The sequence below is a fragment of the Salmo salar genome, chromosome ssa28 (assembly GCF_905237065.1).
Source record: "Salmo salar chromosome ssa28, Ssal_v3.1, whole genome shotgun sequence".
Lineage (NCBI taxonomy): Eukaryota > Metazoa > Chordata > Actinopteri > Salmoniformes > Salmonidae > Salmo > Salmo salar.
This window is the reverse complement of record NC_059469.1, coordinates 19,216,062-19,235,190: the sequence shown is the minus strand read 5'-3', so window position 1 is coordinate 19,235,190 and position 19,129 is coordinate 19,216,062. Positions and strand designations below refer to the sequence as shown.

The 19,129-nt window shown below is 44.8% G+C and overlaps 1 protein-coding gene across 7 annotated transcripts in view; it reads left to right on the top strand.

Annotated features, from left to right (window-relative positions):
• Window positions 1-19,129, top strand: part of tanc2b (tetratricopeptide repeat, ankyrin repeat and coiled-coil containing 2b) — a 253,028-nt gene that overhangs the window by 184,672 nt on the left and 49,227 nt on the right. For 4 of the 7 annotated variants that reach the window (XM_014179852.2, XM_014179853.2, XM_014179856.2 and 1 more), the window contains 2 exons: window positions 9,538-9,654; window positions 15,299-15,447. In XM_014179852.2, the coding sequence (XP_014035327.1) occupies window positions 9,538-9,654; window positions 15,299-15,447 (266 nt within the window). Of the gene's footprint in view, window positions 1-9,537; window positions 9,655-14,683; window positions 14,857-15,298; window positions 15,448-19,129 lie in introns of those variants that run through there. The other 3 variants (XM_014179855.2, XM_014179859.2, XM_014179860.2) reach the window with 2 other exon arrangements.

Below are 19,129 nucleotides of genomic sequence, written 5' to 3'. Positions count from 1 at the left end.
CACACTACACACTACCACATTCTCACACACACACTACACACTACCACATTCTCACACACACACTACACACTACACACTACCACATTCTCACACACACACACTACACACTACCACACTACCACATTCTTACACACACACTACACACTACCACACTACCACACACACACTACACACTACCACACTACCACATTCTCACACACACACTACACACCACCACACAACCACACTACCACATTCTCACACACACACTACACACTACCACACTACCACACACACACTACACACTACACACTACCACATTCTCTCACACACACTACACACTACACTACCACATTCTCACACACTACACACTACCACATTCTCACACACACACACTACACACTACCACATTCTCACACACACACACTACACACTACCACACACACTACACACTACCACATTCTCACACACACACTACACACTACCACACACACACTACCACACTACCACATTCTCTCACACACACTACACATTACCACATTCTCACACACACACTACACACTACCACATTCTCACACACACATTACACACCACCACATTACCACATTCTCACACACACACTACACACCACCACACTACCACATTCTCACACACACACTACACACTACCACATTCTCACATTCTCACACACTACACGCTACCACATTCTCACATTCTCACACACTACACAGTCCCACATTCTCACACACACACTACACACTACCACACTACCACATTCTCACACACACACTACACACTACCACATTCTCTCACACACACTACACACTACCACACAACCACATTCTCACTACACACCACCACACTACCACACTACCACACTACCACACCACCACACCACCACACTACCACACCACCACACTACCACACCATCACACCACCACACCACCACACTACCACACTGCCACACTACCACACCACCACACTACCACAATACCACACCACCACACTACCACACTACACACCACCACACTACCACACTACCACACTACCACACCACCACACTACCACAATACCACACCACCACACTACCACACTACACACCACCACACTACCACACTACCACACCACCACACTACCACACCACCACACCACCACACTACCACACTACCACACCACCACACTACCACAATACCACACTACCACACTACCACAATACCACACTACACACCACCACACCACCACACTACCACACTGCACACTACCACAATACCACACTACACACTACCACACTACACACTACCACACTACACACTACCACACTACACACTACCACACTACACTCTATCACACTACCACACTACCACACTACACTCTATCACACCACCACACTACACACCACCACACTACACACCACCACACTACACACCACCACACTACACACTACCACAATACCACACTACACTCTATCACACTACCACACTACACTCTATCACACTACCACACTACACACTACCACACTACACAGTACCACACTACCACACTACCACACTGCACACTACCACACAACCACACTACCACATTCTCACACACACTACACACTACCACACACACACTACACACTACCACATTCTCACACACACACTACACACTACCACACACACTACACACTACCACGTTCTCTCACACACACTACACACTACCATACTACCACATTCTCTCACACACACTACCACACTTCCACACTACACACTGCCACACACACACTACACACTACCATACTACCACACTACCACATTCTCACACACACACTACCACACTACCACACTACACACTGCACACTACCACACACACACTACACACTGCCACACACACACTACACACTACCACATTCTCACACACACACTACACACTACCACATTCTCACACACACACTACCACATTCTCACACACACACTACACACTACACACTACCACATTCTCACACACACACTACACACTACCACACTACCACATTATCACACACACACTACACACTACCACACTACCACATTCTCACACACACACTACACACTACCACACTACCACATTCTCACACACACACTACACACTACCACACTACCAAATTCTCACACACACACTACACACCACCACACAACCACACTACCACATTCTCACACACACACTACACACTACCACACTACACACTACCACCTTCTCACACACACACTACCACCTTCTCACACACACTACACACTACACACTACCACATTCTCACACACACAGTACACACTACCACATTCTCACACACACACTACACACTACACACTACCACGTTCTCTCACACACACTACACACTACATGCTGCCACATTCTCACACACTACACACTAACACATTCTCACACACACACACTACACACTACCACATTCTCACACACACACACTACACACTACCACACACACTACACACTACCACATTCTCACACACACACTACACACTACCACACACACACTACCACACTACCACATTCTCTCACACACACTACACACTACCACATTCTCACACACACATTACACACCACCACATTCTCACACACACACTACACACCACCACATTACCACATTCTCACACACACTACACACCACCACACTACCACATTCTCACACACACACTACACACTACCACAATCTCTCACACACACTACACACTACCACACAACCACATTCTCACTACACACCACCACACTACCACACTACCACACTACCACACCACCACACTACCACACTACCACACTACCACACTACCACACCGCCACACTACCACACTGCCACACTACCACACCACCACACTACCACACCACCACACTACCACACTGCCACACTACCACACCACCACACTACCACAATACCACACCACCACACTACCACACTACACACCACCACACTACCACACTACCACACCACCACACTACCACAATACCACACCACCACACTACCACACTACACACCACCAAACTACCACACTACCACACCACCACACTACGACACTACCACACCACCACACTACCACACTACCACACCACCACACTACCACAATACCACACTACACACCACCACACCACCACACTACCACACTGCACACTACCACAATACCACACTACACACTACCACACTACACACTACCACACTACACTCTATCACACTACCACACTACCACACTACACTCTATCACACTACCACACTACACACTACCACACTACACAGTACCACACTACACTCTATCACACTACACACTACACACCACCACACTACCACACTACACTCTATCACACTACCACACTACACACCACCACAATACCGCACTACCACACTACCACACTACCACACTGCACACTACCACACAACCACACTACCACATTCTCACACACACTACACACTACCACACACACACTACACACTACCACATTCTCACACACACACTCACACACACACTACACACTACCACACACACTACACACCACCACGTTCTCTCACACACACTACACACTACCACACTACACACTGCCACACACACACTACACACTACCATACTACCACACTACCACATTCTCACACACACACTACCACACTACCACATTCTCACACACACACTACACGCTACCACACTACCACATTCTCACACACACACTACACACTACCACATTCTCACACACACACTACACACTACCACACTACCAAATTCTCACACACACACTACACACCACCACACAACCACACTACCACATTCTCACACACACACTACACACTACCACACTACACACTACCACCTTCTCACACACACACTACCACCTTCTCACACACACTACACACTACCACATTCTCACACACACAGTACACACTACCACATTCTCACACACACACTACACACTACACACTACCACGTTCTCTCACACACACTACACACTACATGCTGCCACATTCTCACACACTACACACTAACACATTCTCACACACACACACTACACACTACCACATTCTCACACACACACACTACACACTACCACATTCTCACACACACACTACACACTACCACACACACACTACCACACTACCACATTCTCTCACACACACTACACACTACCACATTCTCACACACACATTACACACCACCACATTCTCACACACACACTACACACCACCACATTACCACATTCTCACACACACTACACACCACCACACTACCACATTCTCACACACACACTACACACTACCACATTCTCACACACACACTACACGCTACCACATTCTCACACACTACACAGTCCCACATTCTCACACACACACTACACACTACCACACTACCACATTCTCTCACACACACTACACACTACCACACTACCACATTCTCTCACACACACTACACACTACCACACAACCACATTCTCACACACACACTACACACTACCACACTACCACATTCCCACACACACGCTACTCACAGAGACTGTCTCAAATATATAGTGCACAGCTACCTGCATCTGCATATAGATATTTATAAGCTCATTTGCCGAGTGGATTTGCCTACTGCCATCCATCATGCCGTCACTCTGCCTGGCTGGTAAGGGCCTTCCTAGCTGCCACATGGAGCCTGTACTGCTGTACTGTAGGAGAGCTGCAGTCCCAGGGATTACACTGCTGCTAGTGTAGGTTTCCCACACTGTATATGTTTTTACTAGTATCTGGTTATCCTCAATGTAGACTGTGTGTGTTTGTGCGTGTTTCAAGTTTTATTAGTCGTATATACAGGATACACATGGTATACACCGTCCAATGAAATGCTTGCTTGAAGGTTCCTTCTGGACAATGCAAAAACAATAAGAAATAATAAAAGATAAGAATACGAACAAAAGATAAATGACTCAATAGAATAGAATAAATATTTTAGCATAATTATATTACAGGAAGGTACAATTTAATGGCCAATATTTATACTTGTTTTGGGGAAGGGGTGATTGGGGGACAAGTGTTTAAATTGTGCATTATTTAGCAATAAAAATGCAAGTCTGGTAGCAGCAGTGTGTGTGTGTGTGTGTGTGTGTGTGTGTGTGTGTGTGTGTGTGTGTGTGTGTGTGTGTGTGTGTGTGTGTGTGTGTGTGTGTGTGTGTGTGTGTGTGTGTGTGTGTGTGTGTGTGAGTGAGTGAGTGAGTGAGTGGATGAGTGTGTGTGTGTGGATGAGTGTGTGTGTGTGGATGAGTGTATACAGTTGAAGTCGGAAGTTAGTTTACATACACTTAGGTTGGAGTCATTAAAACTTGTTTTTCAACCACTCCACAAATTTCTTGTTAACAAACTATAGTTTTGGCAAGTCGGTTAGGACATCTACTTTGTGCATGAAACAAGTACATTTTCCAACAAGTGTTTACAAACAGATTATTTCACTTATAATTCACTGTATCACAATTCCAGTTGGTCAGAAGTTTACATACATTAAGTTGACCGTGCCTTTAAACAGCTTGGAAAATGACAGAAAATGATGTCATGGCTTTAGTAGCTTCTGACTAGCTTCTGACTTCTGGCTAATTGACATCATTTGAGTCAATTGGAGGTGTACCTGTGGATGTATTTCAAGGCCTACCTTCAAACTCAGTGCCTCTTTGCTTGACATCATAGGAAAATCAAAAGAAATCAGCCAAGACCTCAGAAAAAAAATTGTAGACCTCCACAAGTCCGGTTCATCCTTGAGAGTAATTTCCAAACACCTGTAGGTACCATGTTAATCTGTACAAACAATAGTACGCAAGTATAAACACCATGGGACCACGCAGCCGGCATACAGGTCAGGAAGGAGACGCGTTCTGTCTCCTAGAGATGAACGTGCTTTGGTGCGAAAAGTGCTAATCAATCCCAGAACAACAGCAAAGGACCTTGTGAAGATGATGGAGGAAACAGTTACAAAAGTATCTATATCCACAGTAAAACGAGTCCTATATCGACATAACCTGAAAGGCCACACAGCAAGGAAGAAGCCACTGCTCCAAAACTGCCATAAATAAGCCAGACTACAGTTTGCAACTGCACATGGGGACAAAGATCGTACTTTTTGTAGAAATGTCCTCTGGTCTGATGAAACAAAAATAGAACTGTTTGGCCATAGTGACCATCGTTACGTTTGGAGGAAAAAGGGGGAGGCTTGCAAGCCAAAGAGCACCATCCCAACCGTGAAGCATGGGGGTGGCAGCATCATGTTGTGGGGGTGCTTTGCTGCAGGAGGGACTGGTGCACTTCACAAACTCGATGGCATCATGAGGCAGGAAAATTATGTGGATATATTGAAGCAACATCTCAAGACATCAGAAGTTAAAGCTTGGTCGCAAATGGGTCTTCCAAATGGACAATGACCCAAAGCATACTTCCAAAGTTGTGGCAAAGTGGCCAAGGACAACAAAGTCAAGGTATTGGAGTGGCCATCACAAAGCCTTGACCTCAATCCTATAGAAAATTTGTGGGCAGAACTGAAAAAGTGTGTGCAAGCAAGGAGGCCTACAAACCTGACTCAGTTCCACCAGCTCTGTCAGGAGGAATGGGACAAAATTCACCCAACTTATTGTGGGAAGCTTGTGGAAGGCTACCTAAAACGTTTGACCCAAGTTAAACAATTTAAAGGCAATGCTACCAAATACTAATTGAGTGTATGTAAACTTCTGACCCACTGGGAATGTGATGAAAGAAATACAAGCTGAAATAAATCATTCTCTCTACTATTATTTTGACATTTCACAATCTTAAAATAAAGATGTTATCCTAACTGACCTAAGACAGGGATTTTTACTAGGATTAAATGTCAGGAATTGTGAAAAACTGAGTTTAAATGTTTTTGTCTAAGATGTATGTAAACTTCCGACTTCAACTGTATCTCTGAGTGAGTGAGTGAGTGAGTGAGTGAGTGAGTGAGTGAGTGAGTGAGTGAGTGAGTGAGTGAGTGAGTGAGTGAGTGAGTGAGTGAGTGAGTGAGTGAGTGAGTGAGTGAGTCAGGTAATGTATGCTAAGCTGCGGAGTGTCAGTGCAGTTGGTCAGTCCAGTTCAAGTGTTCAGTAGTCTGATGGTATCAGACTTCATGCTCTGATACTGTCTGACAGTAAGGGAGAGAACAGCTCGTGGCTGGGCTGTGTGGGATCCCTGATTATGCTGCAGGCCTTCCTCAGGCACGATATCGAGTAGATGTCCTGGATGGGTGGGAACACGGCCCTAGTGATGTACTGGGCTGTCTTCACCACCCGCTGGAGGGCCTTGCGGTCATGGATGGAGCAATTCCCGTACCAGGCCATGATGCAACCGGTCTGGACACTCTCGATGATGCAGAGGTAGTATTTGGGGAGGACCTGGGGCGGCATGCCACATTTCTTCAGCCGCCTTAGGAAGTAGAGACACTGTTTCTCCCTGTTGACAATGGTGGTGGTGGTGGTGTTGGTCCATGTCAAGTCCTCAGTGATCTGGACACTGAGGAACTTAAAACTACTGTGTGTGTGTGTGTGGTGTGTGTGCTACCCAATGCTGAGTCATTAATTGCTCTAAACACTACCCTACATGCAGAACTGTTCTCAATAGTATAGTATTGTAGATCATGGTGCTGGAGGGGCTTCTCTGTGATTGAGTCCTCTCCTGGCTGTGACTCAGTAGGGCTTCTTGTCACTGTGGCCTCTGTGCTGCCTGGCTCTGTGCTGCCTGGCTCTGTGCTGCCTGGCTCTGTGCTGCCTGGCTCTGTTACTTCCTCTGTTCTGCTGGGGAACTGAGTCGTGTTAGTCAACTTCCTCTTCCATACTGTACTGTACACTGACAGTGGCATTCAGTAGACTGGTATAATGTATCTCTTATCACTCCTCAGCCCTCTGTGTTCGCCTGTCTTGAACCCTGAGCCAACTCAACAGTGCTGAGTTGTTCTTGCTGTACTCCAGTTGTTGTGAGGCATCGTCAGAGGGGCAGATGTTTCAACCGCCTCTTGACATGCAGCCTGGCCCAGTTGGGGCATATCCTCTGTCTGTATGTACACTACAGACAGTAGCTTCAACCTATCATGACAGAGAAAAGGGTGAACAGTCACAGTATCTTAAGGGCATGCCATATAGTTCTATTTTCCTAAATGTGTCTGTTGAACCAAGTCTTCGGTATTGGGTAATAGACAGACAATGTGATAAGCTAGGTATATGTGGCTGAGAATGGTGGAGTTATTTTGCATAATTGTCCAACACCAGCCATTTAGGGGAGTGAGAGCCCACACTCAGTGGAGCGAGAGAAAAGCTGCTTAGAATATGTCATGGGATTCCAGCTAAGCTAGCCTATTAAATTAACACCTGTTTGGAATGGGGATCAGTTTCCTCTTGAACTGCATTGTCTTACGTCAGATGGCGTCTCTCAACCAAACGGTTCAGTTTGTCATACATTTGTGTAACAGATAGACATCTCTGTAGTGGTTATCCTGTGACGTGTACATCCCTGGCTAGCGTGATATTGCATCATAACATTGCTGGTGCAGCACATAGGGATGTGTGAAACTTCCTCCTCAGCCTCAAGTGTCGCCTCATTAGCTAGCTTTTGAGGTGACATGATCGGGTAAGACGCTTGAGGAGGGCGGTCACGTGTGTTTGTGAGGCAGGGGTTCTGAGTTTGCGGCAGGTATGGGCTGAATCGGGAGGAACTGGTACTCGCTAAGCAAGCAGCGTGACGTCTTTTACACTGGCATAACATTCAAGTTCAGAATGTGTCGCCATTACATTCGTCTATAAAACTGATCCAGTGTACACCTCACTTGAGGAAGTCCGCTGTTATTTCATTATTTCTGTTGTATTTTATTCTATTACATTCTATTCTAAGCCAAACAGATTTGTCACATCCGCCACCCCCAAATTTGTAACGTTCTAACATTCTCGACACCTTTCCTGTTATGTGGAAGTGATCTGTTGACAGGTTGGCTGTCGGAGTCGGGTGTGAATACATTCCCAAAATGGATGTATGTCATTTGCATTCTTGCTGTGATTGCGTCACTAGGCATGCTGACAGTGACATTTGCATTTGTCAGTGCTGTTAAGTTTAGAGAGGATGATTATTCAATAGAAGTCTATGAGGATGTTTGACATTCTGTTCTATGTTATACTGTAAGTATCATCTTTACCTCCCGATAGTTTTAAATGCCCAAGGAATGTGGTTAGTGGATTTGGTATCATAATGTATAGGACTAATGTATAGGAAGTTGGCTTGGTGTTCTGTATACTATATGACACTGTAACAATCCTGTTTCTCTTGAGCTAAAGTTGTACCTGTGACCAAACTCAAATGAGCGACTTGGATAAGCTTTGCTGCGTGTTAGTCATTTCAATGTGCCGACGCAATCTCTTAAGCTCTCTCTGTCTGTCTCCCCCTCTCTCTTCTATCACCGTCTGTCTCCCCCCCTCTCTTTTCTTAAATGTGGGTGTTCTGTGTGTGTGTTGTCTCCTTCTATATATATGTGTGTGTGTGTGTGTGTGTGTGTGTGTGTGTGTGTGTGTGTGTGTGCATTCTGCTCCCAGCCCCCCTGCGGAAAGCAAAATTTGTGGAGAGCCCTCGCATTCCACAATCAGAGCTTGGCTCCCCTACACACACCTCCTGCACTGCCAAGAACCACGGCCTGGATACATACTGCCCCGGTAAGTCTGCTATGCTCCTCAAGTCCCCACAGCTATGGCCTTGTTTGTTTTTCAATGTTTTTACTTTGGTATGTTTTATAGTACTGTCTGTCCATCTCTGTTTGTGTGTCTGTCCGTCAGTCCGTCTATCTGCATGTGAGTGAGTGCAGATTGAATGTGTGTGTCAGAGCTAAGCAGTGTTTGGTTCTGTCTTTCACTGCATATTTTACAGGAACTGCACATCGCTGAGGTCATTAGTTGAATTGCTTTCTTGACGCTCCCCCGTTCAGCCTTTCTAGTTCGCTGTCACTATCTAATCCTCTCCCTCGCTTCCTCTCTCTTTACCTCTCTCTCTACGTCTACCACCCCCTCGCTCCCTCTCTCTTTACCTCTCTACCTCTCTCTCTACGTCTACCACTCCCCCTCGCTCCCTCTCTCTACCTCTCTCCCTCGCTCGCTCCCTCACTCCACTCCCACACCTCGTCTTTGGTTTCTGTTTAGATCACAGCGGACCTTTCATCTGTAGCCCTGCAGAGAGTCCAGTTCCCTCTCTCCATCCCTCCCCAATCCATCCCTCCATCCCCCTCTGTCCCACCACGGGAGGAAAACATCACCTTGGGTCAATCAAGGATAGAACAAATCAATTCAAATGTGTTTTTTTCTGTATCGATTTTTTCATCTTTCCTGCAATCTGGTCTCTAAGTGCAGTCATTGAGAATAGCGCCATGTAGCTTGGTAATATCTCCTGACATTTGTGTTGGGATACAATCTGCCTATATGGATTTGACTCAGAAGAACACTAATCAATGGATGGAGACGTGAAGAAAAGTTCGATAGTCGTCTCAATATGACAGACAGAGCACTTCACGCCGTCTTCACCTGCCAGTATCTCCAAAACCTTCGCTCTATGCGTGTGTTAAGTACATTCTGATATCTGCACTCTAATGTAGTGAAGAGCTTGATGTCGCGTTGAATCTGCGACATAATCTGTATCAACAAGAAAAGACTGTCTGGTAGTAGTCAGTTAAATGTGACGAAGGCATGCTGTTAGTACTGTGTGAGAGTAGTATGGATTGATTTGAACAGGAATTCTGCTCAGTAGGGAAAAGCCAAGAAAAGATGAGCTTTGGCCTCCCACATGGAACGAATGGCAGACGCGTTAGCTTTTATCAAGAGGTCTTAGGGAACGTGTAACAGCCTGATTATAAGTTTAACATCTGATCCTAGGACAGAATACTAGACCATAGTTCCCGCTCTGCCTCTGTGTGTGTGTGTGTGTGTGTGTGTGTGTGTGTGTGTGTGTGTGTGTGTGTGTGTGTGTGTGTGTGTGTGTGTGTGTGTGTGTGTGTGTGTGTGTGTGTGTGTGTGTGTGTGTGTGTGTGTGTGTGTGTGGACGACCAATCGGCATAGCATAGCCTCCACTGTTATTTTACTGTACAGTGTACAACTCAATGTGGGGGATTACTTGGCTTAACCCTCCTGTCTCACCTCACCTGTAACCCCTGATCTGCTGTGGTATGGGGGGTACAGGGCTGGGCCTCCCATGCCTGCTCCAACATGGACAGCTGATCTCTCCTCCTTCGGCACGAGGCAGGCAGATCCAAAAATCAAGTCAAATTGTATTTGTCACATGCTTCGTAAACAACAGTTGTAGACCAAGAGTGAAATGCTTACTTATGGGCCCTTCCCAACAATGCAGAGAGAAAAATAGAAAAATAATAACACATGGAATCAATACACAATGAGTAGTGATAACTTGGCTATATTCATGGGGTACCAGGGCTGGAGTCAATTCCATTTAAATTCCAGTCAATTCAGAAAGTAAACCAAATTCCAATGACACATTTTCGTAATTGAAAAGCATTGAGGATAATTGCCATTGGAATTTCAGTGTACTTCCTGAATTGACCCTGACCAGTACCGAGTTGATGTGCAGGGGTATGAGGTAATTTAGGTAGACATATACAGTGTATTCAGAAAGTATTCAGACCCCTTGACTTTTTCCACATTTTGTTACATTACAGCCTTATTCTAAAATTGATTAAATCGTTTTTTCCCCCTCGTCAGTCTACACACAATACCCCCTTATGACAAAGCAAAAACAGGTTTTTAGACATTAAAATACTGAAATATCACTTTTACTTAAGTATTCAGACCCTTTACTCAGTACTTTGTTGAAGCACCATTGGCAGCGATTACAGCCTCGAGGCTTCTTGGGTATGACGCTACAAGCTTGGCACACCTGTATTTGGGGAGTTTCTACCATTCTCCTGTGCAGATTGTCTCCTCTGTCCGGTTGGATGGGGAGCGTCGCTGCACAGCTATTTTCAGGTCTCACCAGAGATGTTAGATCGGATTCAAGTCCGGGCTCTGGCTGGGCCACTCAAGGACAGTCAGAGACTTGTCCCGAAGCCACTCCTGCGTTGTCTTGGCTGTGTGCTTAGGGTCGTTGTCCTGTTGGAAGGTGAACCTTCGCACCAGTCTGAGGTACTGAGTGCTCTGGAGCAGGTTTTCATCAAGGATCTCTCTGTACTTTGCTCTGTTCATCTTTCCCTCGATCCTGACTAGTTTCCCAGTCCCTGCTGCTGAAAAACATCCCCACAGCATGATGCTGCCACCACCATGCTTCACCGTAGGGATGGTTCCAGGTTTCCTCCAGACGTGATGCTTGGCATTCTGGCCAAAGAGTTGTTGTTGTTTCTCATGGTCTGAGAGACCTTTAGGTGCCTTTTGACAAACTCCAAGCGGGTTATCATGTGCCTTTTACTGAGGAGGGGCTTCACTCTGGCCACTCTACCAAGGCCCTTCTCCCCCGATTGTTCAGTTTGGCCAGGCGTCCAGCTCTAGGAAGAGTCTTGGCGGTTCCGAAGTTCTTCAATTTAAGAATGATGGAGGCCACTGTGTTCTTGGCGACCTTCAATGCTGCAGACATTTTTTTGTACCATCTCAAGGATGATCAATGGAAACAGGATGCACCTGAGCTCAATTTCGAGTCTCATGGCAAAGGGTCTGAATACTTATGTAAATAAGGTATTTCCGTTTTGTTTAAATATACATTTGCGAACATTTCTAAAAACCTATTTTCGCTTTGTCATAATGGGTCATCGTGTGTAGGTTAATGAGGAACATTTTCAATTTAATCATTTTTAGAATAAGGCTGTAAAGGAACAAAATGTGGAAAAAGTAAAGGGGTCTGAATACTTTCCGAATGCACTGTAGGTAGTAGGGGTAAAGTGACTGGACAACAGGATATATAATAGACAGTAGCAGCTTATGTGATGAGTCAAAAGAGTTATTGCAAAAGTGGGTATATGCAGATAGTCTGAGTAGTTATTGGGTTAACTATATAGCAGTCTTACGGCTTGGGGGTAGAAGCTGTTCAGGGTCCTGTTGGTTCCAGACTTGTTGCACTGGTACCGTAGTGGAGAGAACAGTATATATCTTGGGTGGATGGAGTCTTTTGACAAATTTTAGGGCCTTCCTCTGACACTGAGGTCCTATATAGAGGTCCTGGATGGCAGGGAGCTCGGCCCCAGTGATGCACTGGGCCGTACAGACTACCCTCTGTAGCGCCGTGCAGTCAGATGCCAAGCAGTTGCCATACCAAGCAGTGATGCAGCAAGTCAAGATGCTCTCAGTGGTGCAGCTTTTTGAGGATCTGAGGGCCCATGCCAAACCTTTTAAGCCTCCTGGGGGGGGAATACGACTGTGTTGGTGTGTGTGGACCACGTTAATTCCGTGGACGGCCGGGAGAGAAACCGATGCGCCTGGCCGTCTGCACAGGAACACATTGCTCCTCGCTGCCCGCCACGCCGCCAGATAGTTGCCATGGCAACCCTCTGTCTCTCCCCAGGAATCTGAGTGAAGGGGACTAAGAGAGGGAGAGGGGGCAAACACACAAGCGCTTGCTATATATTCAAATTCTGTAGGAGGAGTGTAGACTGATTGATGTCTTACAGACAAGGAGGAATGCTTGGAGTTCCACTGAGGGCTAAGGGCATGTTTGTAAGGACCACTTTACTGTGTCTGAGTTCTGAGGGTCATATAATGTGTAGTGTGATTACTGCAGTCGCCTGTGAGTGCATTGTTGTTTATGTAGAATGCATGAATTACATAGTAAACACCATCCCAATGGCACCCTTTCACCTTGGTCTAATGGTCTAAACCTCTAAGGTCTGTTTACCTGTCGGTCTGGTCTGACCAGTCAGTCAGAGAGAGGGGAGGGGAGGGATAGTAGGGAGAGAGGGTCGGAGACCTGGGTTGTATTCATTAGTGCAATTATTTAGTAATGAAAACAAGTTTTTCTTATTGGACAAGTTGAGGTAGGTCCCTCCCTGTTTCAGCCCGTTTGCTTCCGTTTGGTTCCTTTTGAATACACCCAAAGAAAGCAGCTGTTCTAATCTACAGTGTCTCACCACTGTTTAGTTGAACACCATCATCTTCTGTCAGCTGTCTTTCTTTGACGTTCCCATGACCACATCAAACACCCATACACCACACACAGCAGAGAGAAACCAGCTCTTCAGCTGAGATCAACACGTTACCCAGCAACACCCCACCCATAACAAAGTAGTCCACCAGTTGCAGTATCAGGTATTAGTTTAACAACAACATCCTGGTATTGTGCCCTCATGACCAGACCAGAGCAGGATCTCAAGAAATATAAACAGTAATGAGGACTGTGAAACCTCCAGCATTGCTAGAAGTGTCTTCTATATTATCATCATATGATATAGTTTCAGAGTTTCAGAGGATATTCAGTCCCTCTCCAATATAGGTGTGTACATGCCAGTAGACAGTGTGAGTAGAGTGATTCACATCTATTATTTCTCTCTTGCTCTCCCTCTATCACTCTCTCTCCCTCTATCTATCTATCTATCTCTCTCTATCGCTCTCTCTCTCTCACTCTATCTATCTCTCTCTATCGCTCTCTCTCTCTCTCTCTCTCCCTCTATTGCTCTCTCTCTTACAAACACACACACAGACACGTACACATACACACACCCTGCCCTCACACAGGTGAGGGGCGTATTCACTTACCTCATCCAAACACAACGCTGACTGTGTGGGATGGGAACAGTTGTGTGTGTGGAGGAATCTTTACAGGCATGTCATGTCATGGCTAGAAGGGGTTGGCTGTCTCAACGCCAGTGTGTCCAGTTCAGTCTCAATCTCAGGAGAATTTACCTCTGATGCACAGTTCTTCTCTCAGGGGTGGTTCAGGTAGAGACTGTTTCTTTTTTCTACTCTATTAGGTTTCTACTCTGCTCTACTATATGCCTTCTCGCGTTTGTATTCTCTTTGTGATTTTGTGATTTGTACTGAACATTTTTCAGCAGGAGAATATGTAGCTAACATGTTCAGGTGTTGCACATTTTTCTGAGTTGGGGCTTGAACAGGTTAGGAACATTTATCCAGCAGTTTGTTCCTCCGCTTTGATGTGAATCTTTTAATTTTCATGTGCTAGACTGCTCCTTCTATAGTCTATCCAAGGTGTGGTTGCCTTCCAGGTCAAGAGACTCTGTTTTACTTGTTTTACACTCACTCACAAACACACTTCTTTCTCCACTCCTTCTCTCTGTCTTTCTCTCTCTTCCTCTTCCACCGCCCCCTCTCTCTCTCTCTTTGTCACTTTCCCCCAACTCTCTCGCCTCTCTCTCTGTAGGGGAGTCAAGCGGGGAGCTGGGGCCCCCTCCGTCGGTGGATGAGGCAGCCAACACATTGATGACGCGCCTGGGCTTCTTGTTGGGAGACGAAACTAGTGAGGGGCCAGACGGAGAACATTACAGCATGGACGAACCAGACGACAGACAGGTGTGTGTTTGGCCATCCCACAATGCTAACCCCTCCTCTCTCTACTGCTTCCGCTCTGAGAGGAAAACCTCTCTCCCTATTTGTGATATCTTGAGATTCCATTTGGTGTTCCTCTATCTCTGATTCAATTTGAGAAACACACATACCTGGGATGTGATAACTTCCCTTCTATCTGACAGTTTGATGACCTCCTTGTCAAATCAAGTCAAATTGTATTGGTCACATACACATGGTTAGCAGTTGTTATTGCGAGTGTAGTGAAATGCTTGTGCTTCTACTTCCAACAGTGGAGCAATAGTGGAGTGGAGACCTTGGCATTTTTCCTATTTTGTTGCCTTACAACCTGGAATTAAAATGTATTTGGAGGGGTTGTATCATTTCATTTACACAACATGCCCACCACTGTGAGGAAGCAAAATATTTTTTATTGTGAAACAAACAAGAAATAAGACAAAAAAATGAAAACTTGAGCATGCATAACTATTCCCCCCCCCCCAGTCAATACTTTGTAGAGCCACGTTTTCAGCAATTATAGCTGCGAGTCTCTTGGGGTATGTCTCTATAAGCTTGGCACATCTAGCCACTGGGATTTTTGCCCATTCTTCAAGGCAAAACTGCTCCAGCTCCTTCAAGTTGGATGAGTTCCTCTGGTGTACAGCAATCTTTAAGTCATACCACAGATTCTCAATTGGCTTTGACTAGGCCATTCCAAGTCATTTAAATGTTTCCCATTAAACCACTCGAGTGTTGCTTTAGCAGTATGCTTAGGGTCATTGTCCTGCTGGAAGGTGAACCTCTGTCCCAGTCTCAAATCTCTTGAAGACTGAAACAGGTTTCCCTCAAGAATTTTTCTGTATTTAGTGCCATTTATCATTCCTTCAATTCTGACCAGTTTCCCAGTCTCTGCCGATGAAAACCATCCCCACAGCATGATGCTGTCACCACCATGCTTCTCTGTGGGGATGGTATTCTCGGGGTGATGAGAGGTGTTGGGTTTGCTCCAGACATTTTAGTCTCATCTGACCAGAGTACTTTCTTCCATATGTTGTTGGGAGTCTCCCACATGCCTTTTGGCGAACAACAAACGTGTTTGCTAATTTTTTTCTTTAAGCAATGTCTTTTTTCTGGCCACTCTTCCATAAAGACCAGCTCTGTGGAGTGTACAGCTTAAAGTGGTCCTATGGACAGATACTCCAATCTCTGCTGTGGAGCTTTGCAGCTCCTTCAGGGTTATCCCTGTAGCTCAGTTGGTAGAGCATGGTGTTTGCAACGCCAGGGTTGTGGGTTCAATTCCCACGGGGGGCCAGCACAGGGGGAAAAAAAAAAAATGTATGCATTCACTACTGTAAGTCGCTCTGGATAAGAGCGTCTGCTAAATGACAAAAAAAAAAAAATAATAATAATAATCTTTGGTCTCTTTGTTGCCTCTCTGATTAATGCCCTCCTTGCCTGGTCTGTGAGTTTTGGTGGGCGGCCCTTCTCTTGGCTGGTTTGTTGTGGTGCCATATTCTTCCATTTTTTAATAATGGATTTAATGGTGCTCCATGGGATGTTCAAAGTTTCAGATATTTTTATAACCCAACCTTGATCTGTACATCTCCACAACTTTGTCCCTGAGCTGTTTGGTGGTGCCCCTTGCTTAGTGGTGTTGCAGGCTGGGGCCTTTCAGAACAGGTGTATATATACTGAGATCATGTGACAGTTCATGTGACACTTAGATTGCACACAGGTGGACTTTATTTAACAAATGATGTGACTTCTGGAGGTAATTGGTTGCACCAGATCTTATTTAGGAGCTTCATAGCAAAGGGGGTGAATACATATACACGCACAACTTTTCCATTTTTATTTTGCAGAATTCTTTGAAACATGTTATTTTTTTCATTTCACTAAACCAATTTGGACTATTTTGTGTATGTCCATTACATGAAATCCAAATAAAAATCAATTTAAATTACAGGTTGTAATGAAAGAAAATTGGAAAAATGCCAAGGGGGGTGAATACTTTTGCAAGGCACTGTAATAAGTATTCTAACTATTCCACAACAACTACCTAATACACACAAATCTAAGTAAAGGAGTGGAATAAGAATACATACATATAAATACAGTGGGCTCCAAAATTACTGGCACCCCTGACTGGCAATGCACAAACAATACTTTAAAAAAATAGAAACAATATAATTATAGAGAGAAACTCAAAATACGAACATGTGAGAAATACTGTACTTTATTAATGTTTCAATGGAACCCACCAAAATCATAAAATTATTTAATACAAAATACATTTGACCAAAATCAAGGTTTCATAATTATTGGCACTCCTCATTTAGTACTGCAACCACCTCTGGCAAGGATAACAGCATGGTCTTTTCCTGTAATGTTTGACAAAGTTAAGGAACACATTTGGAGGGATTTTGGACCATTCCTCTATGCAGATCCTTTCAAGATCCTTCACATTCTTGGGTTTGCGCTTATCAACTGCCCTCTTCAACTCAGCCCAGAGGATTTCAATTGGATGGAGGTCCGGCGACTGACATGGCCATGGCAGAACATTGATTTTGTTGTCACAGAACCATTTCTGTGTGGATCTTGAGGTATGTTTTGGGTCATTGTCTTGTTGGAAAGTCCACATACGGCCAAGTCCCAGCCTTCTGGCAGAGGCAACCAGATTGTCAGTCAAAATTACGTGATACTTGGTGGAATTCATTATGCCATCAATCTTAACCAGTGCCCCTGGATCTCTGGAATTAAAACAGAACCAAAACATCACTGACCCACCAACATATTTCACCATGGGTATGAGGTGCCTCTCCTTGTATACATCTCTGTTTCGACGCCAAACATGCCGATGCTGTATCTGACCAAAACGTTCAATTTTGGTCTCATCTGACCAGAGCACCTTCTTCCAGTCATAATTTAAATGACGTTTGGCAAACTCCAAGCGTTTGCATCTGTGTCTTGGGGTCAGAAAGGGCTTTCTTCTGGCAACCCTTCCAAAGCGCCTGTGGTTGTGGAGGAGGCGTCTGATGGTGCTTTTTTAAACCTGGTGACCCCAAGACGCCACCAAGGCCTGCAAATCTGTCACAGTGATTCTTGGGTTTTTTGTTGCTTCTCCCACAATCCTCCTCCCTATCCTGGGGGGCAAAATGCATTTGCGTCCTCTACCCTTGAGGTTTTCAGCTATTCTGTATCTTTTGAATTTTTAAATAATTGCCCTGACAGTGCTCAGTGGTATATTCAATCGTTTGTGGATCTTCTTGTAGCCGTTACCAGATTTATGAAGGTCTACGACCATCTGTCTCTTTTGAACTGCCAGTTCTTTTCTTTTCTTCATGGTGTTGGATGACAAAGGGATATTGATGCATGTTACCTCATTTTGATACCCTAGTGAAACAGGAAGTGATGTAATGGCTCAATATAGTTCCTTAACACTTAGATAAACTTAAATAAGTGGAATTTAATTCCTGGTTATTTACAATAATATTTAAGGGTGCCATTAATTGTGAAACCTTGATTTGGAGGACATTGATTTTTAATTAAATCAATAAATGATTTTGGTGGATCCATTTAAAGCATTAATAAAGTACTGTATTTCTCACATGTTGGTATTTTGAGTTCATCTAAAATATATGTATATATATTTTTTGTTTTACCTTTATTTAACTAGGCAAATCAGTTA